The 25,126-nt window shown below is 40.6% G+C and overlaps 1 protein-coding gene across 2 annotated transcripts in view; it reads left to right on the forward strand.

Moving 5' to 3' along the window:
• The window catches only part of SPIDR (scaffold protein involved in DNA repair), a 354,487-nt gene that overhangs the window by 134,701 nt on the left and 194,660 nt on the right, over nucleotides 1-25,126 (forward strand). For both annotated transcript variants that reach the window (XM_060128290.1, XM_060128291.1), the window contains exon 7: nucleotides 3,598-3,698. In XM_060128290.1, coding sequence (XP_059984273.1) covers nucleotides 3,598-3,698 — 101 coding nt within the window. The remainder of the gene's footprint in view (nucleotides 1-3,597; nucleotides 3,699-25,126) is intronic.

The raw sequence follows: 25,126 nt of genomic DNA on the forward strand, positions 1-25,126 counted from the left end.
CAAACAATCCTGAAATATATGTGGATCCACAAAGACCCCGAATAGCCAAAGCAATCTTGAGAAAGAAGAACAAAGCTAGAGGCACCACACTTCCTAATTTCAAACTATATTACAAAGCAGTAGTAATCGAAAGAGTATGGTATTGGTATAAAACACACATATTTCAATGGAACATAATAGAGAGTCCAGAAATAAACCTGTGCGTATATAGTCAATTAACTTACAACAATGGAGGCGCAAATATACTATGGGTAGATGATAGTCTCTTCGATAAATAGTGTTGGGAAAATTGTACAGCCACATGCAAAAGAATGAAACTGGACCCCTATCTTACACCACACACAAAAACAACTCAAAATATATTAGACTTTAATGGACGACCTGAAAACATAAAAATCTTAGATGAAAACATGGGTGGTAATCTCCTTCACCTTGGTCCTGGTGATGAATTTTGGGGATTTAACACCAAAAGCAAAGGCAACAAAAGCAAAAATAAACAAGTGGAACTACATCAAACTAAAAGGCTTCTGCACAGCAAAGGAAACCGTCACCAAAATGAAAAAGGCAGCCTATAGAATGGAAGAAACTATCTGCAAATCATATCTGATGAGGTTAATATCCAAAATACATAATGAACTCACACAACTCAATAGCAAAAATATCAAAGTCTGATTTTAAAAATGAGCAGAAGAACTGAATAGACATTTTTCCGAAGAAGACATCCAAGTGACCAACAGGTATGTGAAAAGGTGTTCAACATCAGTAATAATCACGGAAGTGCAAGTCAAAACTCATTGAGATACCACCTCACGTCTGTCAGAATGGGTATCATTAAAAAGACAAGAGATGACAAGTGTTGACCAGGATGTAGAGAAAAGGGAACCCTCGTGTGCTGTTGGTGGGAGTGTAAAATGCTGCAGCTACTATGGAAAGCAGTATAGAGGTCCTAAGAAAATTAAAAATAGATCTGCCATACTATCCAGCAATCCCACTTCTGGGAATATTTTCATACAAAAGGGGTGCAAACTTGTAGTCATAGAGTGAATAAGTTAGGAGGGTCTAATGTACACATGGGGTGATGTTTATTCAGAACACTACCTGTACAACTGAAATTTGCTGAGAGTAGAATTTAAATGTTTACATGAAAAATAAAAAGATAAATATGTGAGGAGGTGGATCTGTCAATTGAGTAAATGGGGGGGGTCCTTTAACATGCACGCATGTATCCAGTGTCCACAGTGTACGCTGTAAATGCTTACAGATTTATTTGTCAAATATATCTCAATAAAATTGAAAAGAAAAAGAAAACAAAAAAAGAGTTAATTTGTATGTATTGTAGCAGAGCCTTCTTGAACCTTTTTTTTTTTTTTTAATGTACGAGAGGTTTTTTACTAGAATTATGATTGTTGACTAGAGGTCATGGTGTTTCCATTCCTAAGTCTGGTGCACCAGCTCAGAATTCCCTGCAGGTATTCTTGGAGCAGAGGTATCCTGTGACCCTATGACTAAAACCAAGGTGGAAATGCAGATTCTCTATTACGGTTTCAGATGCTCCCGCCTGTGGAGAACTCTTCTGCCTTCATTTTTCCTCTTGCTTTCTATCTTTCATCCTGTAATTCCTGCAGTTTACTTGTGAGATTCTAGGGCTTGGCATTAACTATATACTTCTTTCAGATTGTATTTTGTCCTTTTTTTTCTTCTCTCTAAAGAAATCTCATAAGATTGAAAACCAACATTTGGCAAATAATTATCTAAACCATAGTTCAAAGAACACAGTGTGTTGCTTTTTTTCTTGTGTTTATTATAATGGGTTGGCCAAAAAGTTCGTTCAGGGTTAGGATTAGTTCTTTAAGTAGTAAGTATTCTTTTTTTTTTGCAAACAAACTTTCATTATTCTAGTTCAGTCTTTCACAAACATACTATACAGAGTCTTATATGGTATAAAACAAAGGGAAACATCTCTGTCTATTCAATTTAACACACCACCAAAATAAAGCAATTAAGACTTTGGGGAATTAAGTAGTAAGTATTCTTGAAGAGGCAGTAGGTACATCATGAGTCTAAGCTTGTGATCTCTGGGGCCAGACTGCGTGGCATGCATCCAGCTGTGCCCTCAGCAGATGTCTCACCTGCAGTGCTGCGCACTCAGTGTCTCTGTTCATCATCTGTAAAATAAAGATGACAGTAGTACCTCCTTTTGTGGTGTTGTTTAGAGGGGGTGTATAAATGAGTTACTTCATGTAAACAGAATGATAAGAAGGGCTTGCATATATATAAAGTAGAGATTCTTTGGCATATATGTGATTATGATAATTTTTAAAAAATTGCTGTTATATATACTGCTTGCACACACACGTATTCAGAAATAATTACTGCCTGTAGAAAAACAGCTACCTATAGGAAAACAAAGTAGTTGGTAGTGACAATATATATAATATGTTTTAAAGTAAGATCCTTCAATCATTGTGGAAAGAGCATAGGGTGCAAGTAAAAATCTAACAGAATCAGTAACACCAGTGACTAACATTTTTTGAAGATTTACTAAATGCCATACACTGTGCTCAGTTCTTTCTGTTTTCAAGAATGTTTCCTCATCTGGCTAGTTATACAATATTGGAGAATTTTCTTAACCTCTCTCTAAGCTCTGATTTTATAATGTATGAGGTGGGTATTGATGTCTGTTCTTTCTACCTCAAAGGGATATTATTAGAATAAAACGAGATAATGTAGTGAAATGATCAGTGAACATAATTTTATGAGATAATACATTGATAAATTATATAACATGTAGTCATAATGGTGATTAACAGCTGATCTTGATTTCTCTTAAGATCATAGATGTGTTAGGAGCTGCTGACTTCTGAGTATAGGTAGTTTACGAATTTAAAAAAATGTGTGTTTATATGAATTTATAATTTATCTACCTACCTATCTATCTATCTGTCTAGTCATTGATAGGTCAGGGCTCTTGTGAAGTGCCTGTATGTCCATTGTTATGAATTGTCTTCCTGTCATGCATGGAAGTTTTCTTCTTTGTATAATGTTGGTATCCTTGCTGTATGTTTATGATTAATACTCAATTATCTCTGTAGGCCAAGTAATGAGCCCATACCCAAATCCTTATTTGAGTGTTCTACCTATCAACAGTGTACAGGTTTTATTCTTGACTACAACTCTGAACCCATTTTACAATTATCTGTTTGCCCGTCTGCTGATCAGATTGTAAGGCCCACCGTGACATGGCTTATTGCCTTCTTTGTACCCTTGGCACCTGGTGCTTGGCTAGGTAGAGTAGGAAACACGTAATCAGGACATATATATGGAATAAGTAAACTAAGAAAGGATAGTCCGGAAGTCATACTGATCTCAGAGGAGCCCGTATTTCTAAGAATCAGAAAACTGATCTTCCGAGAAATCTTTAAAAAGGAGATTACTAACCTAGAAGGATTTGGCCTCTAGGAAGAGAATGTATTGCCAAACAAGTTAAAATTTGAATGCTTTATTTGTGCCTGATTGGAGGGTATAAAATATAAATGTACCAACTATTCTGAAGCTTTTCTTTTAACTAAGCTTAATACATTATAATTTGTTGAACAGAGGCGGGCTAGCAGAAAGACTAAATGGACTGCAGAATCGAGAGAGATCTGCTGTTTCTTTGTGGAGACATCAGTATCTTTCTTACCAAAGGACACTTTCAGGTAAGGCTTGCACTGGCATCTGTGAGTAAAGAAAATGCCAGTTAAAAGTATTTTTACATTAAAATATATGAAGTTGATCATCACTATTTTTACACCTTTTTCTCTAGGTGTCCAAAGATCTGAGTGGGAGGGTTCTGTACTATACCTTTTTCTTGCTCTGTCCCAGTAGCTTTCAGACTTTTCTGGCTGTGACCCACAGTAAACAGTACATCTTACAGCATCTCCCAATACACACACGACATTCACACATATCACTCACACACACACACACACACACACACCCCTGAAACAAACATTTAATAAACAACACCAAGCTCAGTGATGTACCAAAATCCTAGGCTCACTAAATTGGTGCAGAACCCTTCTAATGAGTTGCAGCATTACAGTGAATGAACCAAATTGTCAAGCACAGAGCTGAGAGAGTGTCTTCTGGAGGCTGGACTAGAAAAATACCAAGACAAACTAGTGTGCCTGGGTGCCTGGACCGAGGGGAAAAGATGACCTTTTGTTTGGCTCATTGGCACCAAATAGCTTATTTGGAATGTTCCTTATGTTTTCTCTTCTTTAATTTGGGAATAGAGGGTATTCGTGATATTTAATTATACCATGAATAAAAGACAAAAACAAAATAAAACAAAAAACCAGAGCCAAAAATTAACCCGTGAATTTGAAAATATGAATGTGACCATCTCTAATAGATTTTTCTGTTAGAAGTCTCTATATTTAGGAACTTGGGTTTTGTTTGTCTCTTGGATGAATTTATTTTTCAGATCTGTGAATCCTCCCCTTGATGTCTTGTAATAAGTTGTGTCTTTTTCTTTACTTTTGATATAACTCATTATAAACATATATTAGGAGGAACATTTCACTATTTGATGTTTTGTTTCCTGTGTGGCCTGGCAGAAGAAGTTTCTTCTTTTAACATAAGAAAAGTTTTTTCTCATTTCTGTATGTGTATAGCAACTGAATAAATGAGAGAAAAACTCGAAAATATTAAGTAGAGGTAACTCCCTGTCTCCCCAATCCCAAGAACTAAAATTTAGTAAACAGCTGAAATTCAGCGATGGATTTGTTAAAATATCTCTGTAATTAAACTCTCTAATCCTCTTAATTTCCCTGTCAAAAATGCGTGTAACTGTAGACCCTTGCCTTATGAACTGTGCTAATAATAAATCAAACTGCATGGGAAGGATGTGCAGCTCTAGGATGGCCCTGGGACTTGATAGACTGTGGAAACACAGAAGCACTGTCATTCTGAGGTTGGTTTCACTGCTGCCAGATCTGGAAGTTCAGAAGCAACCGAGAGCAGCAGCTTCTCCTCCCCCTTAGGGTGTGGGTGTACCTTTGGGTTTGCACAGTACCGCAGTCAGAATCCCGTCTTCTTCTCTTCAGACTCAAGAGCGTTATTGAGCTTTGGTTAATTTTGAATGACCAGGGCACTGTGTCGGGCTTGATTTTTCCTTCTTCTGATGGGTTTGAGAAGTCTAGGAGTTAGTAGTAATTTATGAACCACATCTTGGTTTTTGTTCTGAATATTAAGTATAGTATATCTCACTGAGTCTACCTTTACATCCCTCAGATATGAGAAATTATGGTTTACAAAATTAATCTGTAATTGTAATAATTTAGCCTGAGGCCTTTCTTCCCAAGTTTCTTATATTTGAGGAGCATTATCTAATTATTCCACAGTTGAGAGGGACGTGGAGCCTGCTTACTAACTTGAAATATTTGAGTAGATGTCTTCAACACATCTTTCTGCCTTTTTTTTTTTTTTTTATTGCGGTACGCGGGCCTCCCACTGCCGCGGCCTCCCCCGTAGCGGAGCACAGGTTCCGGGACGCACAGGCTCAGCGGCCATGGCTCACGGGTCCAGCCGTTCTGCGGCATGTGGGATCTTCCCGGACCGGGGCACGAACCCACATCCCCCACATCGACAGGCGGACTCCCAATCACTGCGCCACCAGGGAAGCCCTTTCTGCCTTTTAAAAAAAACCTTTTCATTTGGAGATAATTGTAGATTCACATTAAACTAATGCCATTCTAAGAAATAACACAGTGGCTTCTTGCGCCCCTCACCTCGTTCCACCAAGGCTGACGGTTTTCCTACGTCTGGTTTCCTATGTCTATGTCTGTCGCTGGCACAACCAGGAATTGATCCAGATACAATTCACCAACCTTATTCAGGTTTTACCAGCTTATATGCACTCGTGTGTGTGTGTTTTGTTTATGTAATTTTATCACCTGGGTAGATTCATGTGCCCATTACCACAGTCAAGATACAGGACACTCATCATCAGGATCCCGCGGACTCCCTTTTAGCCACCTCTTCCCACCTAAAGCCTCGCAACCACCAGTGTGTTCACCACTGTCATCTCAGAAATGTTCCATAAGTGAAATAATATGGTATGTAACCTTTGGGGAATTGACTTCTTCTCACTCAACACCATTCCCTTGAGATTTATCCAAGTTTGTGTGTATATCAGCAGTTAGTTCCTCTTACTCTGTGATATGGATGTACCACACTTTGTGCACCTGTGGAGGGACATTTGGACCTTACAAATAAAGGTGCTGTGAACAAGATTTTGAGTGAACATAGGTGTTTAATTTTCTGGTATAAATGATCAGGGGTGCAGTTGCTGGGTGTTATAGTAAGTGCTTGTCTAGTTTTGTAAGACGTTGCATATTAATATCAGATACTTCAGTGAGTATCTCTAGCACATGTTTCTGGCTTTAAGAAAAAAATTTTTTTAACACCTTTAGTTTGTGGATTTCAACTCTTCTTTTCTTCCCTCATGGATAGCTTACTTTTCTGGGCTGTTTTATAACTCTTACCATTTAATAATCAGTTTTGTTTACCTTGTTAGTACCTTCTAGTACATTTCAATATAAAAGACATACATCTCAAGGTTCTTAAAAGTTGAGTAAATTTTTATGTGTGCCTATTTTCTTGGTTTTTGTTGTAGTTGTTTTTTGATACACTCAGGAGAGATTGAGCTTTGCTGTTGAAAGAACAGAGAGAAGCATGTGCACTGCACATGAAGGCCAATATAGATGGGTGTGTTGGATGAAACACAGAAGAGAAGGCAGAGGGTAGACCACTCAGGGCTTGGAGGCCACTCTTGGATTTTATTGCAATGTGATGCCTTGCAAATATGCAATTTAAAATATGGCTGTAGAATAGAGAATTGTGATTATAGAAACAAGAGAAAAATATTTCCTAGATTTCTTTTCAGGAACCATTTTATTTCTCTTCTTCCTATTTGAGGGGAAACAGTTTTCCAACACTAGTTTGCCATTTACCTGGATGGCAATGGTCAGTTTCTATTAAGTGATATTCAGAGTATTTCACATGTTTATCATCTCATTTAATCCTCACAGCCGACCTTTCAGTTAGGTTCTCTGATCCTATTTTAGAGACAGAGAGAATCTGGACAGGCAGGGTCCTGTGTCCTGGCTAGCAGGTGGCAGAGTCAGATTTATATCAAACAGTCTCCCTTGCTGGCCCGTGATCGTGGCCCATCTTGTTCTGGGTAGATTGCTGGGAAGGCAGATCCAGGCCCTGAGGACATGAGCCCATATTGTGCCCGACTTCTGTAGATGTGAGTGTAATGATTCCTTTGTCTGACCTCTGTTTAGTAACAGTGCAACAAATATTTTCACAATATGTTTGATATCTATGTTTTTAAGACTAATAATAGTTACAGATATTCTTGGATGAAAAAGAAACTGAACTTCTTATACTGTTCAGGAAGAGTGTAAAGAGAAAAAAAGAAGAAAGAAGAAGTGCAACAGAAAAAATGATGGGTTTGAGATAAATTATTTTTCACAAGATTTTTGTTCGTAGAAGTTCGCTCTAAACTTCAGAAGGAAGAAGGGGGTGGATAAGAAAGGAGGGAAATCAATGAAGTGCAGTAGCAGTTACTGTCGTCCAAAGCAGAATTCTCTCTGGATTTCCTTGTTCGTCACCTTGCTGCCATTGAACGTGTTGGCAGTGCTCGCTGAGGGCGTGTGTGTGAGCACTGGCCTGTGAGGACAGATGTACTTTAGGTTTCTGTGCACGTGTATGTGTTTCAAAAGCAGTAAATGTGTCACCTCGAATTTAGATTGGTGGTATCAGAGCAAAGCATGAACCTAGTTATTCACATTGACATTAGCATTTAATAGCTTTTGGATTAAAAGGATTTTAATTTTTTTTTTTACCGTTTTGCCACTGAGTTGTGGTCAGCTGAAACTTTGTAAAGTGTAGGCCACAAAATACTGTAAATACCTCTGTCCGTGCCTTTTGCCAGCATTGCTCACCAGCATCCTGATACAACCACATGTGAAATCTTGCGTCCACATACAGTGCTAACCAGCCCTTGGGTGTCCCATATAGTTGGCAAACAGCCCCTGTGGGCTCACCTAGATGAAATACTGAGTTTCCTTAAAATATCAGTAAATTCACACAAGGCTGCCTGTCTGCCAGAGAATAATTATTTCCTTATTTTTCCCACCGTGATTTTTTCAAAATTACATTCACTACCTTACTGTTTTCCAGTGCCACATTTTATTACACACTCCACTGCCAGAGCTTTTGTTGTTGTTTTGTGGGGTGTTTGCTTTTTATTTGTTGTTGTTTCCTCCTCCAGAGAACAATCTCTAAATTCAGGGGAGGGGAGAATTTGCTGTTCATAATTTCTCCTTGGATTTCTGGATGCCAGACTTGAAAGTTTTTCAGAGATGATGCAAGTAGGTGAGACACTGGAGTTTAGACTGATGTAGATAATACAAGTGATGGCTCCCACTGAATGCGCCTCCTGCCAGGCCCTGAGTGAGGAGTGCACACAGCTCTCAGAGCAACCCTGTGGAGCTGCACTATGCCTTCCAAATCCTAAAAGTATCCAGACATTTTATTTTCTAGTCCCTAGAGTCAGAGATGATTTGTTAAGTGAAGAAAGCTGATTTGGAGGCAGGAGACAGGGCCTTACTCTTTAAATGTTAAGTTTTTCACTGCCTATTCTTGATAAAGGCTTTTTGGGGGGGGGGTTGTTTAAGGTCACTTCAATTAGCTAATTAAAAACACAGCGATTCTGCTCTAAATTGTATTGTAGAAGGTAAGCAACCAAGCAGTTTCAGTGTCTTTTTCTGTGAAATTGTCACGTACATCACTTGTGCAGAGGGACATTTTTTATGTGCCCATATTTCTGTGCTAATTTTAGTTATATGAAATAAATGTTATTCTCCCTCACTGCTAATTTTCTGGCGCTTAGAATCTGGTGGTGGAGATGGGATGGTAGCAAGAGACAGGCACAGGCAAGGAACTGGACACTTCATCTTTCATTTATTCCTTCCACAGGTGTTTATTGAGAGCCTGCTGTGTCCCAGACAATATACACCATTGTCACTACACTCGTGGAACTTTCATTGTGTTGAGTGAGATAGATGATAAGCAAAGGAAAAATATAGGTACAGGTTGGCACAGTGCAGGATCTGTGAGGCATTGTGGAGGGGCGCTGTGCTGGACAGGCCGCGGAGGAGAGCTTCACATTTACAGTGGATGCCTCCAGTCTCTGTCTAGTTTCCAGGCCAGAATATCAAAGAAATGTGGCTAAAGAGTTATGGAATAGTGGTTTTGTTACTTATTAATTTTTGCAAGAAAAATCATAATTTAACTGAGATTTTGAATAGCCCATATTTTTCTTGTTTCTATCTTTTTTCAGTTTTATCGAGATACAATTTTTTTCAGTTTTATTGAGAGATATTTTTCAGTTTTATTGAGATATAATCACTATAAGTGCAAGGTATAAAGCGTAATGATTTGATATACATATATGTATCATCACAAGTTTAATTAATATCCATCATCTCATATGCATACAAAAGAAAAGAGAAAGAAAAAATACACTTTTTCCCTCGTGATGAGAACTCTCAGGATCTATTAACAACTTCCCTACGTACCACACAGCAGCATTAACTTAGTCACCGTGCTGTACATCACATCCCTAGTACGTACTTATCTTAGAACTGGAAGTTTGTGCCTTTTGACCACCTTCCTCCAATTGCCCCTTCCTCCAACCCTGCTTCTAGTGACCGCAAATCTGATCTCTTTTTCTATCAGTTTGGTTTGTTGGTTTTTTTGTTTTTGTATGTGTGTTTTTTTAGATTAAAGTGAGATCTAAGTGAGATCATACTGTATTTGTCTTTCTCTGACTTAGCATGATGACTTCAGGGTCAATCCGTATTGTTGGAAATGGCAGAACTTCTCTTTTATGCCTGAATAATAACATTCCTCTGTGTGTGTGTGTGTGTGTGTGTGTGTGTGTGTGTGTGTGAGAGATGTATACACACTGGGATATTTTATATATATGTAGTATATAAATATATATGTATATCTCTCTCACACTTTCTTTATCCATTCATCCATTGATAGATACTTTGGTTATTTCCACATCTTGGCTATTGTCAACAATGCTGCAGTGAACATGAGGGTGCAGCTATCTCTTTGACATCGTGTTTTCATTTCTTTCTGATGTGTTCCCAGAACTAGAATTGCTGGATCATATGGTAGTTCTAATTTTTTGAGGATCCTCCATACTGTTTTCCACAGTGGCTGCACCAGTTTACATTCCCACCAACAGTGCACAAGGGTTCCTTTTTCTCCACATCCTAACCAGCATTTATCTGTCTTCTTGATGATAGCCATTCTGACATGTATGGAGTGATAGCCCATTGTGGTTTTGATTTGCATTTCTGTAATGATTAATGATGTCGAGTATCTTTCCATGTACTCATTGACCTGAATAGCCCATATTTTTTTTGTTTTTGTTTTTGTTTTTGTTTTGTTTTGTTTTGTTTTGCGGTACGCAGGCCTCTCACTGCTGTGGCCTCTCCCGCCGCGGAGCACAGGCTCCAGATACTGAATAGCCCATAGTTTAAATATTTTTCCACTTGCACACAATCATTATAATTGAAAGGTTTTTTTTAAAGGTTATTATTGAAATTCAGTAGGGAGCAGTTTATTTGGTATACATTTTATTCAAGCAGAGAAATATAAAAGTACAATTTAAAGCTTTGGAAAATCTGGGATGCAACAGATTTTTTATTTTGAAGAACCTTTACCTTGTGAATATTTGCTTTTCTTAAATTATTATTTTGTGTTGAAATATATCACAAAGAAGATAATATAGAAAACGTAGATATATACCTTAACAAGTACTTGTAAAGCAAGTATCCCTATAACCATCGCTACTCAATAGAAATAGAGGTTTTCTGTTAATTTCAGGGTTTTTAGTTACTAGCGAAATACAGTGTATTGGTGCCTCATCTCTTTGTTTTATCATGACAGGTGGCCTTAATATTTTAACTTGTGTGTATTTGTTTTACTTTGTCTCTTATTTCTTTCATTCAAACTTTTATTAAGCAGCAAATGTGGGTTCATCACTGACAGATCTGACTCTGTCATAATCTTATAATTAATTTTTTCTTGCTTCCTTATTTAAAATTACTATTAAAGATTTATTCTTTAGAAGGAAACAAAACAGTATTTTACACTTGAAGATGTTTTAATAATGTCTATAAAATTTTACTTATTGAAGCACATTTTGGAAAATCAGACAAAAGAAACAAAGCCAAAGGGAATAAGGGTTACTCCGTCAAGCTCTAAAGGAGGGTAACTGCAGTGAGTACTCCTGAAGAATGTTGTATTTATACAGTTTCAAGAAAAATTAAAAGATATCATGTACCATTCCTTATTCTGATGATTATAATAAAATCTTCAGGATAGTGCTCCTGGGTACTTCTAATGCTTTTAGATTTTCTTCACATTATATAATAGTTTGGAAGTCTTAGTAAATACTATAAAATAAGTTGTACAAAAATGTTAACAAAGGTTATCATTGGAAAAGGTGTTGGGACAGGGTTTTAAAAAAATGTTCCTCTTATAAAAGAAGAAATTTGTTAAAATCAAATGTATTATTTTCACAATTAGAGAAGGGAGGAGAATGTGAAATAGAGAGTTCCACCCTGACTTTTCCTCAAGAAGTAGTAAAATTTATACTTTTGTGTCAGGATGTGAAAAGTTCAATAACGAGGCTGATTTTTCCAGTGAGACAGTTTTCACAAGGCAGAGTGTTAGTTGGCCCTTGCCCTCTAGCATAGTTAGCTCTGAGCACTCAGAGGCTTCCGTCTCCAAGGCCACAGCGGGTCCCTAGGCACTGTTCCTTCTCTCCCTGCATGAACCTTACGTGGGCATCGCTGTGCCCCTGACACACAGGAAGCTTCTAACCTCCAGTGTAGTGGCGCCCGTGGAGCGGGGCTCACTCGGACTTGCTGGGAATTCGAAGCCAGAAATCTGGCCCCTTGCCTCTTCCTCACTGCTTTGCAGGGGCTCCTCTGAGGCCACGGAGCCCCCTGAAATGGGGTCATGTTCCAGACTCCCCACTTGAGTGGTCAGGAGAGAAAGCAGGAACAGCAGGGCAGCCTTTCCTGTACAGCGACAGCAGTGGAGCAGGAAGAGCCAGGACTTCGTGGAGACGCGCGTGTCTCCTTCCCAGTCACCTAGTTTCTTAATCGCTTTGATGCGGTACTTTCTCATAATGGAAGAGTGTCTTGGGTTAGGAAACGTTAGGCTGATTCTTTCTACCAAAGCAAGTTAGTTGGTAAACTAAGATCCCTCAGTTACTTGAAAAATAATTGTTAAAAAGATATATGATTTAGTCTAAGTCTTCTAATGTTCAGTGTTTAAAGCTAGGACATGAAGCATGTGGTTATCTGTTCATTTAATTTGGCTGACTTTTGTCAATATTTTATGCCTTTTAAATCTTTAGTTTCTGTGGGGACATGGGATTTTTTTTTTGACATCTTTATTGGAGTATAATTGCTCCACAATAGTGTGTTAGTTGCTGCTTTAAAACAAAGTGAATCAGCTATACATATACATATGTTTCCATATCTCTTCCCTCTTGCGTCTCCCTCCCTCCCACCCTCCCTATCCCACCCCTCTGGGTGGTCACAAAGCACCGAACTGATCTCCCTGTGCTATGTGGCTGCTTCCCACTAGCTATCTATTTTACGTTTGGTAGTGTATGTAAACGACATGGGATTTTTGACACAATATGACAAGCTTAAAAACAATGCATGTCTGTTTAGATTTATGAAATGAGAATGACATGAAGCGGGTTGTATTTTTTAGTTCAGAGTCTTAGAAAACTCATTTAAAATGTTTTCTTAAACTCCTTGATCTACCTTACTTAACCACCCTTTGCTTCAAGTGAAGGAACACTGCTTGTGACCTACTCAGTGTGGGTCAGCCCCAGGTTGCTGGAGAGGTTTCACGCAGTTCCTTTTCTTAACTTCCCCTTTCCTCTGGGTCAAGGGAGCTGCCTCTGGATTGTCTCCAGCTCCCCTCTGACCAATAAAACCAGAAAGCCAATTAGGGTCTAAGCTTTATTTTCCCCCCTTTTTTTTATATCCAGACCCACATTTCGGTACAGCAGTGGTATTTAATATTGTTCTTTGTAGTCATGGGCAGGAGGAATTCACATTAATACTCTTGAGTTATTTAAGTCAGGAAACAAAGTATGATACTAGTTTGCCCACTGTTAGAGATGTGATTTCATGTCCCAAATGACTATAATTTCCAGTGATCATTTTAAGTATAAGTTAACAGAAGAATAAAGAATTCATATGTGAATGAATTTCATAATACCAAGTTATTTCATAATTATGTTAAAAATAATGATGGGACCTGAGGAACAGAGGAAGGGATACTAATACCAAACTCAACTCTCCAGCTAACGTATCTGTCACCCCTTGGCTGCTTCTGCCACATCCATTTTTAATTCTTACGAGTTTTTCTACCTAAAAGTATATAAAATGAGGTTTGGTGATACAGCAGAATTAAATGATGCTTTCAGGTTCCCTCTAAATTTATTTAATCTGTGCTTTCTCCATTTCTTTTTACATGAAAAGAAAAATAGTAATTCTACAGATCGTTTTCTGATAGATCTGAGCTTTAAAAGAATCTTCATTTCTGTTTTCTGTTGTAAATGATCCAAAAATAAGACTGCACAGTTAGCCCATTCTAAATGAATTATACAGTGGGTAAAACGTGGTTCCCGTTGAATTCCACGTGTGGTTCAGTGAATCAAAATTCATTCATAGAGTTAAATTGGGACCTCATTAATGACAAAAATTATCTATATGTTCAAAATTCTGGTTTTAACCTTTAGAAAAGTGTTGATATTGGCAAGGCAGGCTTTTCTCTGGCTCGCTCAACCAGTTGTCGTTTTTATCCTCCAGCCTAGTTCAGTATCGCACTGGCCTTTGTCCATGCTGTGAAATCTTGTGTGTGTCATCTTAACCTTTTCACCAGTCTAGTTTTCCACACTCCTTCAGCTCATTTTTACTTTCAAAGGGGTTATAATTTCCACTTGGGACGCTGGTGCCTGAAGGATGGCTGGCGTCAACAGGTGTTCCTCAGACTTCTGTCTTGGCCCTCTTCTCGTCCTGTGTCCCCTTCCTGGGTAATCTGGGGTCTCCATGCCACCTCCGCCAGGACTGCTAGGCGGTCTGGTAAGTCTGTCCCGTGGCCTTCCCTGGCCCAGCCTCAGCACCGCCTGCACCTAAGCGTCCTGCAGACCCAGCAGACTCAACGTGCCCCAGCACCTGCCTGCCCGGGCGCATGAACTGCGCAGCCTTACATTGGGCTTTCTTGTACATTTTTTCAATCCATCCAGTCCCTAGATGCTAGTGATTCTACCTTAGAACTGCCTCTCAAGTCAGTCTCTCCATTGATCCCATCAACCACTAGTTCAGGCCCCTGTTCCCTTGGGCCTGGATTACTGTGTCAGTCTCCATCTGGTCTCCCTGCCACTGCCCTTTCCTCATTTTCAGACTATCAGAGTCATCTTCCTAAGAGGCAAATCTGATATCACTTGTCTGCTTTAAAAAACTTCCATTGACTGCCTCTTCTGTCAGAGTAAATATCCGTCACCGTTAAAGTCTCTGGTGAGCATTCTTGGTCCAGGGTCCCAGCCTACCTGACTGGTTATCTCTCACAACCCAACCCCTTGCTGTGCCACCTTGCACCCGTCACAGCGCTACATACCTCCTTCCTGTATCACCTGTGTCTTTCATGACATACACTTGACCACTAGGCCTAGTATACTTTTCTTTGTTTGTAGTTATACTTCTGGTATCCTATTGTATTGTAATTATATAAAGTATAGGTAAATCCTAACTCTGCAAAGTGCTACAAGGAAGTGTAGGGCTGACCTAGCAACCTGAGCCATGCCTGGTGACTCAGGATGTGTTTATGTAGTAAATAAATGGTGTCAGTGGTAAATTTTAAAATTCCACGTGACACCAGAGTGCAGAAATGGTCCCAACTCTGCCGGAAGTGAAGGCCCATGCAGGTCACTTGATCTGTGCCTGTTTCTTTACTGAGAAAATTTGATTTTGTCAACCCTTAGGTGATTTCTACTTTGGGATTCTGTGTTGCTCTTTTACCTGTCCCTGTCCAGTGTTCCTGTGTAAAGTCATTCTCAGAGTGCTTCCCCCTCCGGGTCCCTGAGTGTTTCACTTGTGATTGCACTCTCTGGTCTCTCCCTGCACGCCCTTTGAGAGATGATAACTTTTATGATATCATCTCATTTGCATCCGTGAGTTAATCTCTCTTCTTTTCCCTCTCCTCCCTGTTAGTGTTTGTTACAGTGTCCTTGGGAGGAGATAGCACCCAAGACCAAAATACCTACTTTTGTTTAGTAGTTGTGAATTCACTGTACTCCTCCTGGGACGTGTACTGCTCTGCCTAATTGTAGATTTTGCCTATTTTGACCTAATTTAAATGGACTTAACTGATGAATTAGAAGTTCTTCACTGGAATACCCTTTATTAATAGTTCTTAGAGAGTGAGAGGGGGTTGAGGGTTGATAGTGGAGGAAGTATCAAGAATAACACGGCAGGACTCCCCTGGAGGTGTAGTGGTTAAGAATCCGCCTGGTAACTCAGGGGTCACGGGTTCAAGCCCCGGTCTAGGAAGATCCCACATGCCACAAAGCAACTAAGCCCGTGCGCCACAACTACTGAGCCCGCGTGCCACAGCTGCTGAAGCCTGCACGCCTAGAGCCTGTGCTCCACAGCAAGAGAAGCCACCACAATGAGAAAGAAGCCCGTGCATCTCGCAACAAAGAGTAGCCCCTGTTTGCCGCAACTAGAGAAAGCCCGTGCGCAGCAACTAAGACCCAACACAGCCAAAATATAAATAAATAGATAGGTAGATAGATAAATAAATAAATAAAAAAGAATAACATGGCAGTAGGGACACCCTGGATTCTATCAGCACATCAGTAAGTGTATCTACAAGATTTACAGTGTGTTGCCCTGGCAGTGGGTATGCTCTTCTCTACAGATGCACATGCAATTCTGTCCTTCTTCAGGATTGCTTAGAAGAGGGTGGGTATGAGTTCCAAATTCTAGAGGGCTCTACTAACAACCCCCAATTAGTAATTTGCTATTTTGTAATTGGGTTCTTAAAATTTTTCTCATCGCATTTATTTACTTTTCAGCTGATGTTAAATTTATAGAGATATTTAACAGCCATATGACCTTTTTTAAGGTACTTTGGGGTTTTTTGGGGGCTGCGTTGGGTCCTCGTCACTGCGTGTGGGCTTTCTCTAGTTGCAGTGAGTGGGGGCTACTCTTCATTGTGGTGCACAGGCTTCTCATTGCGGTGGCTTCTTTCATTGCAGAGCACGGGCTCTAGGCGCAGAGGCATCAGTAGTTGCGGCACATGGGCTCAGTAGTTGCAGTATGCAGGTTCTAGGGAGCGTGGGCTTCAGTAGTTGCGGTTCACAAGCTCTAGAGCGCCGGTTCAGTAGTTGTGGCACACGGGCTTAGTTTCTCCGTGGCATGTGGGATCATCCCGGACCAGGGATCGAACTCGTGTCCCCCGCATTGGCAGGCAGATTCTTAACCACTGCGCCACCAGGGAAGTCCCATGTGACCTTTTAAAAGTTGTTTTCAGTGTGATTTTTGGACACCATTTTAATCCTGTTTTCTGAGCCAAAAATATTACCTGCAGTACTATGAAATAAGGTTTTTAAATATGGAAGAGAAGACCTTTCTTTGTACTCAGAGTGGAAGGGGTCAGTTTGCACACTAGGTGGTCCCATACACACCACACCTTGGAAAAAAAATTTTTTTTTCTTTCTCTGTATAGCACAGGAAACTTTATTTATTTGCATCTTTATTGGGGTATAATTGCTTTACAATGGTGTGTTAGTTTCTGCTGTATAGCAAAGTGAATCAGTTATACGTATACATATATCACCATATCCCCTCTCTCTTGCGTCTCCCTCCCACCCTCCCTATCCCATCCCTCTAGGTGGTCACAAAGCACCGATCTGATCTCCCTGTGCTATGCGCTGCTTCCCACTAGCTACCTATTTTACATTTACACCTTGGGAAATTTAACGTGTTATAAGCCCCTGTCTCAGCTTGGGCAGCCATAACAAAGTACCACAGACTGGGTGGCTTAAACAGCAGACATTACTGCTTACAGGTCTAGAGGCTGGAATTCTGAGATCAGGGTGCCTGCATGATCTGGTTCTGGTGAGGGCTCTCTTTCTGGCTTGTAGGCAGCTGCCATCTGGCTGTGCGCTCATGCAGAGAGAGAGAGAGAGGAAGAGAGAGAAATCCAGCTCTCTGGTTTCTCTTCTCGTAGGGACACTAATTCTGTCGAATCAGTGCCCCTGTCCTTACGAGCTCATTTAACTTTAGTTTCTTCCTTAGAGGCCCCTTCTCTAACTATAGGTACACTGGGGGGTTGCGGGGGGGGCTTCAGCATACGAATTTTGAGGGCCGAAAACATTCAGTCTATAACATTGTGCCCTTGGCCTTCCATAATTCATCTCCTCTCACATTCAAAATACGTTCATTCTACCCCAGCAGCCCCCAAAGTCTTACTCATTCCAGCATCAACTGTACAGTCCAAAGTTTCATCCTAAATATCATCTAAATCAGATATGGGTGAGACTCAGGTCTGATTCATCCTGAGGCAAAATTCCACAACAACTGTGAGCCTGTGAAACCCAAGTTATGTGCTTCCAAATACAATGCTGGGTCAGGTACAGAGTAGACAATCCCGTTCCAAAAAGAAGAAATAGGAAGGAAGAAAGGGGTGATATGTCCCAAGCAAGTCCAAAAACTACCAAGGGAAGTTCTAGTAGATTTTAAGGCTCAAAGACAATGCTCTTTGGTTCCGTGCTCTGGCCTCCAGGTCCACTGGAGGGCAGTGTCGCCCCAGCTCTCTTGGGCCTCACCCAGGGCTCTCTGCAGAGGCGCCACCCCAGGCAGGGAGGGGCGGCCTCGCCCGCCCAAACCCTAGAGGCAGCCCTACCCTTTGAAACCCAGGAGAACATACCAGCCCTGCCCTGGGCCTGTGGCGAGAGTGCCAGCCCTTACGATCTCTGGATTGCCTTTAGGGTCATCCTTCCCTTTTTTGAAGGATGATGCACATTAGCAGAATGGTTCTTTTGCCCTGTTGGAAGTGTAACAGCCTTTCTTCATTTCCTCTGGTTTCTGTCTCCTTCAGTTCAAACTGGCAGTGTTTCTGCTCCTATAATCACATAATCTCTTTATTGAGTGATAGTTTAGCTACACCTTTGGCATCCTTTTCCAAACATGCTCTTCCATTTTTTTGCAATATGGACAGGCTGAGAATTTTACAAATCTTCCTTTTTGCAGAACAATTCCTTCTTCAGTCCATCTGTTTTCTCTTGCATTTTATTGTAAGAGGTCAGGAGGACTCAGGCCGTACCTTTAACATTTGCTTAGAAATCTCTTATAACTATCTAATCTCACGACTCACATGTTTCATCATCCATACGACACTAAAAAAAATTCAGTCAAGCTCTTTGCCATTTTATAATAAAAATTGCTGTCTTAGTTTGGGCTGCTGTAATAAAAATACCATAGACTGGGTGACTTAAACAACAGACATTTATTTCTAATAGCTCTGGGGGCTGGGAAGTCCAAATCCAAGGTACCAGCTGATTTGGTTCCTGGTGAGAGCCTCTTCCTAATTTGTAGATGGCTGCCTTCTGCTGTGTCCTCACGTGCTAAGAGAGAGATCCTCTCTCTTGTGTCTCTTCTTATAAGGGCACTAACCCCATTCATGAGGGCACCACCTTCTTGGCCTAATTATCTCCAAACGGCCCCACCTCCAAACACAGTCAAATTAGGGATTAGGGTCTCAATATATAGATTTGGGGGGGACATAAACATTCAGTCCATAGCAATCACCTTTCCTCCAGTATCCAATAACTTGTTCCTCATTTCCGTTTGATACCTCACCAGAATCACCTTTAACATCCATATTTCTAGCAAGCACCCCAGACTCCTCCAGCCTCTGCCCATTACCCAGTTACAAAGCTCTTTCCACATTTTCAGGTATTTATTACAGCAGCATCCCACTTCATGGTACCAAAATCTGTCTTATTCGGCTTGGGCTGCCATAACAAATTACCATAGATGCGGGGCTTAAACAACAGACATTTATTTTCTCACAGTTCTAGAGGCTGGAAGTTCAAGATTGAGGTGCCACCATGGTCAGTTTCTAGTGAGAGCCCTCTTCCTGGCTTTTAGGTAGCAGCCATCTGGATGTGTGCTCACATGGCCTTTCTTCTGTGCTCAGCAGAGAGATACAGGGAATCTCTTGGTGTCTCTTCTTCTAAGGATACTCACTAATCCTGTCAGGTCAGGGCCCCACCCTAGTGACCTCATTCAGCCTTAATTACTTTCTTGGAGGCTCCATCTCCAAATACAGCCACACTGTGGTGATAGGGGTTCAACATATGGATTTAGTGGGGGCACAAACATTCGGTCCAGAGTACTCCCTCTTCTCTGGTTTTGTATGCACTTTGCTTAGGGATCTATTGCCTTCCTGGAGCCTTTGTATGCTTTTTCCTTACTTGGATTTCTTAAAAAATGGGACCTTCTATTGCCCATTCACCCTCTACAGAACAATACAGGCTACCCCTGTAGAGCAAGTCATGGTGACATGCCTGGTGATAGCACTGTGACACTGTGATCCCAGGTGGCTGGTGTGCTCTGCTAAATTCTGTTTGTTCTCCTTGCTAGGGACTCTGATGAACATTACAGTCTCCTGGTTAGTATTATCTAGTCTTTTTTTTTTTTAAGAGTTGGGTTTCGGATTTCTGTTTCATGCTTAGAATTATTGTGGCTTTTGGCAGAGAATCTTTTAAACTGGGTGAAAAGGCCAAAAAAAAAAAATGTAGAATCAAGAAGTGAAAGCACAATTGTTTACAGTTCAGTAAGCAGTTGTGGTTAAGAAATGTGTCTGTTCATCATTGCCAGATGACTTAAAATTTTATGGGGGAGCATAAATTTTAAACAAAAAAGTGCTTTTACAGGGTAAAGATGTAAATTTCTTCAGAATTTAGTTTTTAGGTATTATAATCTAGACCTCCTGCTTAGAGCTTTATGAATTTTATTGTGAAATTATCTGTGAAATGAATCTCCTGGCAGCTTACAACATTTACTCAGAAACTAAAATTTTGATGTACCAAGCATTAATAATAATATAATAATGCAGTTAATTAGAGAGTCACTAACTGAATACTCACAGGCACATAATATTGCTGGGTGTTTGGGATCATTGGTAAAATTAAGCATAGTTGTAACCTTTCAAAAGAAAAGATAGTATAATTGTGTACAAATAAGTACAATTCAACTTTCAGTGCATAGTAATGAAAAAAAGCAGTGGTACAATACAGTGAATAGAAAAACCATCATTTGGATTTGATTTTGGACTGTATTGTTTATTTTTCTTTTTGGAGCATCACTTGAATTACAGTTTAATTTGCATCCTTTGGGTAAATATCAAAACCAATTGAGGTGAGGGAGGTAGGTCAAAACCATCTTGGTTGGCAGTGAAATCAAGAACAGAAAAATAGTCCCCAAAATTCTTTACATCAGTTTGTATTATTCGAGTTCATTCAGCTCTTATATATTTTATTGGTATTTATCCAAGTACAGCACAGAGTTCATGATTTAATAGACTAAATTATTCATTTCATGTGTTAAAATCTTGGTACAGTGGTACAGTGATGACATAAAGGAGAATGATCAACCCTGCTGAATGGAAAAGCAGAACTGTGGTTAGAGAATTCACCTGGGAGATGGTGGTGAAATGCTTTCTTAAAGTATGGGTATAGAAACAATGTAAAGATACTTGAGTAGGGTTGTGGAATTTGAGGGTAGAGCAGTGAGAAGTAACTGGTAACAAAGGTGTCTCTAAACAGTGGACGGTTGTCTGGATTACTCAGTGGTTGGTGCCTGAAGGATTCAAGAACAGAGGTGGCTGTCGTTAAATTTACATGTACCAAAGGGCCACTCTGGAGGGCCTTGTGTTAGGGCAGAGTAGTCAGGTACCAGACTGCGGAGGTCAGTTAGGGCCAGGCTGTAATAACTAAGAGGTATCTCAGCCTTAATAAATCCAACACTGATATCATGACACCACTGTTACCCCTGTCCCTTGCCCCTAACACACACACACACACACACACACACACACACACACACACACACACACACACAGAGAGAGAGAGAGAGAGAGAGAGAGAGAGAGAGAGAGAGAGAGAGAAACCTGCTCCTCTGTCTGCACAGGAAGCAGGTGTACCTTAAACTCCCCTGATCTCCATCCCTGACCCTTGCTGTGCTGTCTTGCCCTCCTACCCCAATCTGTGTGTGTGTACATGATGGGTGAGGACTGAGGAAAAAAGTAATGGTGGGCACCTGTTGATGATTTGGCCTGAAGAAGAGAAAAAGTACCAGTTTCAGAGAATAGTAGGACATATATTTTAAATCACGACGCTTTATGGATTAGCCTGTTAGAATATTTATGAAGATAAAGAGAGTAATCATACAGGGAGGATCCCAAATTACTCTGCAGTCATCGTGTGGATAATGAAGTGGAACAGCTTAAAGTTAGTGCAACAATTATATTATGAAAAGTATTTCATGATAAAAAATTACAGATGTTTCTGTGTCTATAGGAGGATGATTTCAGTATTTCTCCCCCCGTACTAACTTGCTTCACCTGGTACTTTCTTTTATAGTTTTTGTTAATTTCTTGTATAGTATTTTTTGTATAAGTATTCATGAATGTTTTCCTCACAATATATATTAATTCATCAGCATAACCCACTGAGGAGGATTGGAATTAACATGCATATAAATGGACCCTAGCCACCTGTGTATTTCAAATAAGTCATTTAAGCCAGGAATCAAAAATATATTTTATTCTTATATTACTTGCTCAATTCTTTTGTGGCCTCTTGCTCATTTAAAATCAAAGACTTTTTTTTTAGAGAAGTTTCCTGATAAAATAAATCACTCACTCCTTCATGCATTCATTCATCAAATGTTAGCCTTTAAGTTAACTATTTGCCATTTTAACTACAGAGTGTTTCATCTGCTCGGCATATGTATGGATAGAAATTACTAGATCCTGTGGTGTATTTCCTCTGTGAATCGTCTGTTCCTGTGTCTTAACCACTTTCGTGCTGTGTTGATATCTGTGCTTTCCATTTGGTCTTCGGGGCACTTCTTCCTCAGCATTTGGTTTCTGTCAAATTATACTCTTCCTTTTCAGTGTTGAAATCCTGACTGTGCCCAACCAGCAAGAAGCCTCACTTGAGTCCATTTCTCAACCTGGTGTGCATTTTCTTTTTCTTTTTTTTTAAACATTTAAACAAGTCCGACGTTTGAGCATAATAAAATAGAGAAAAAAAGCATCCTCAGTTTCCTGTCTTTAACTGCCATTTACCCTTGAGACACTTCAAGTATAGGACTTGTGAGAATACTCAGTTTTGAGCATAAAATCTGCCAGTAATCCTCTCTAACCTTAAGAAAGTCATATGAGCAACTAACTTGTTCAGTTTTATTTGTCAAAAAGGGAGATTAATATCTTCCTTACCTATCGCATAGGGTTATTGTGGATCAAGTACCATAATAGATTTGAAAATGCCTTGAAAAGTTGATATTGTGACAGTGACTGATGACAGTGGCAGCCATTATTGTATGGGTGACAGACCAGGCCTGCACTGTAGGCTTTCTGTTCTCTCTCTCTCAATGTTTGCAGTGTTCTAGACTATAGCTGATACTATCTCCATTTAAAAAGGAGGGTACTTGTGAGTGTAGATGAGGTGTTTGAGGATTTCAGAGGGAAGGGATAGTTGCCTCTGGCTGAGATTCGGGAGGCACCTCCTTGACAACATGAAACTTTGGCTGAGTCTCACAGCATTTATGGAAAACTTGCCCCACTGTCACAGAATGGCTGTTTTTTTTTTTTTTTTTTGCGGCACGCAGGCCTCTCACTGTTGTGGCCTCTCCCGTTGCGGAGCACAGGCTCCGGACGCGCAGGCTCAGCGGCCATGGCTCACGGGCCCAGCCGCTCCGCGGCATGTGGGATCTTCCCGGACCGGGGCACGAACCCGTGTCCCCTGCATCGGCAGGTGGACTCTCAACCACTGCGCCACCAGGGAAGCACCAGAATGGCCTTTTATGTTTCCTCCATCTAACTGCAGAACAGTCTTCTTCGCTTGTAAAACCAGCATCTCTTGTGCTCAGATTGAAAGCTTGCATCGAATGCATAACTTGTCTTGGGTTGTCTCCCTCAGAGGAAGAGGACATTACGCTGCTTACTTTGTGCAGGGAAGGCAGACCACTGGCTTCTCCTCAGGCCTGTGTGGGAGCACATCCTGTGGGAGGGACTTCACGGTGCTTGGTGGAGAAGTGCTGTTCGCAGCCCTGTGTGCATCCAAGATAGCACTCCCAAACCTGTTTAGTCACCAAGCATGCTGTGGTGATGGTCAAATCAGGGTTCATAGTTATTAGATATTGTCAGGAGTTCTCATAAAAATCTTCAAAGAAACTGCAGTCAGTAGCAGTGTGACTCATCATAAATATATAGGTATTTCTGCTGTAATACTATTTATGTGTTTCTGTAGTGTCTTGCCTTTTGTAAAGTTTGTCAGGGTCTATGTGGACTGTAGGGTTGGGGGCAGACCGCTGAAAACCTATATCGCTTTTTAATCAGCCGCACATGCCAGTGATTGGTTACCCAAAGGGAGAACGGTGCTGCCCGGGCACCACTGGCCGCTTGAACTCCAGCAGGACAGTGGGTGCTGGAGAGCACGGGCCATGGGGCTCTGGACAGCGGCCGCTGCTGGTGGCCGAGGATAGTGTTGGGGGTAACCCCTGAGCACAGGTAAAAGTTTTAAAAACTCCTAAAGTATGTCCAGAAATTTGCCTGTGGCTAGTGCAGTCCCTACCACTAGGGCTTTTCCCTTTGCTGCCAGTGAGCTGAACTCTACCCACTGCATTGCTGCCCTGCCCAGGAAAAACGGTGTGCTCACCGCAGTGACCCCCACATATCCTGACTTCTTTTCCTGTTCACCAGCTGAGGTGAGCTGCTTTTTATTAAAAAGACACCTGTCGCGGCAGAGCAGGCTGAGTCTTCACTTCCTAGGCAGCACCGTTCTTTCCAGTGTGTTTTACTCTCCATAGTGACCAGCCCAGCTGAGCCAGCACAGCTTAGGATGTGCTTGGTCACATCCTTCCCCCTTCTGTTTCCTTCTTACCTTGAGAAACAGTCTCACGATAGACACATACTTAGAAATCATAGTTCCAGATAGTGCTCTGGGGAGATGCCATGACCTTGCTTCATACATGAACGCTTGCTGAAGGCACTCAGAGAGAGCAGGGCGTGGAAAACTTGGGGTCCAGGGGAAGATGACTAGAGAAAAGTGAAAGGGAGAAAGAAATGAAAACGAAATTAAACTATATAACTAAGGCGCTGGTACTGTTTAAATGTTAATTTTTATACTCACTGTTAACCAGTTAGCTAAAGTGGTAATGAAAGTCATATTGGTGTCTGTTATTAGCAAGGCACTGTACCGGACACTTCGGTTTTATCTCATTTAATTCATTTATTTTTTTTTAACTAAAAAGCAGAGAGTAATAAAAGAAGTGTATTTACTACCTAGAATTAATAACACATATTAATCTTTTATAACAAACAATACGGCAGATAAGTTTGAAATCCCCTGGGTTCCCTTCCTGAGTCACACTCCTCTTTCTCGCATGATTCAACAGTTACAACGAGTTTTCTGTGTGTCCTGCTAGTCCATATTTATGTACCTGTATGACATATGTACCTGTAACAATATTTTATTAGTCTTTGTGTTCAAGAAAAATAACATTATGGGTGTTAGGCTGTACATATCTGTTTACCCCTCTTGTATTTGAGATCTCTCCAAGCTGATATGTACAGATCAGGTCCATTCACATAAGCTTCTGTAGAGTGTCTCTTCCATGAACCCACCACAGTTTACCCATTGGCTATGGACTGATGCTGGGTTTCC

Source organism: Lagenorhynchus albirostris, chromosome 17 (genome assembly GCF_949774975.1).
Source record: "Lagenorhynchus albirostris chromosome 17, mLagAlb1.1, whole genome shotgun sequence".
Classification (NCBI taxonomy): domain Eukaryota; kingdom Metazoa; phylum Chordata; class Mammalia; order Artiodactyla; family Delphinidae; genus Lagenorhynchus; species Lagenorhynchus albirostris.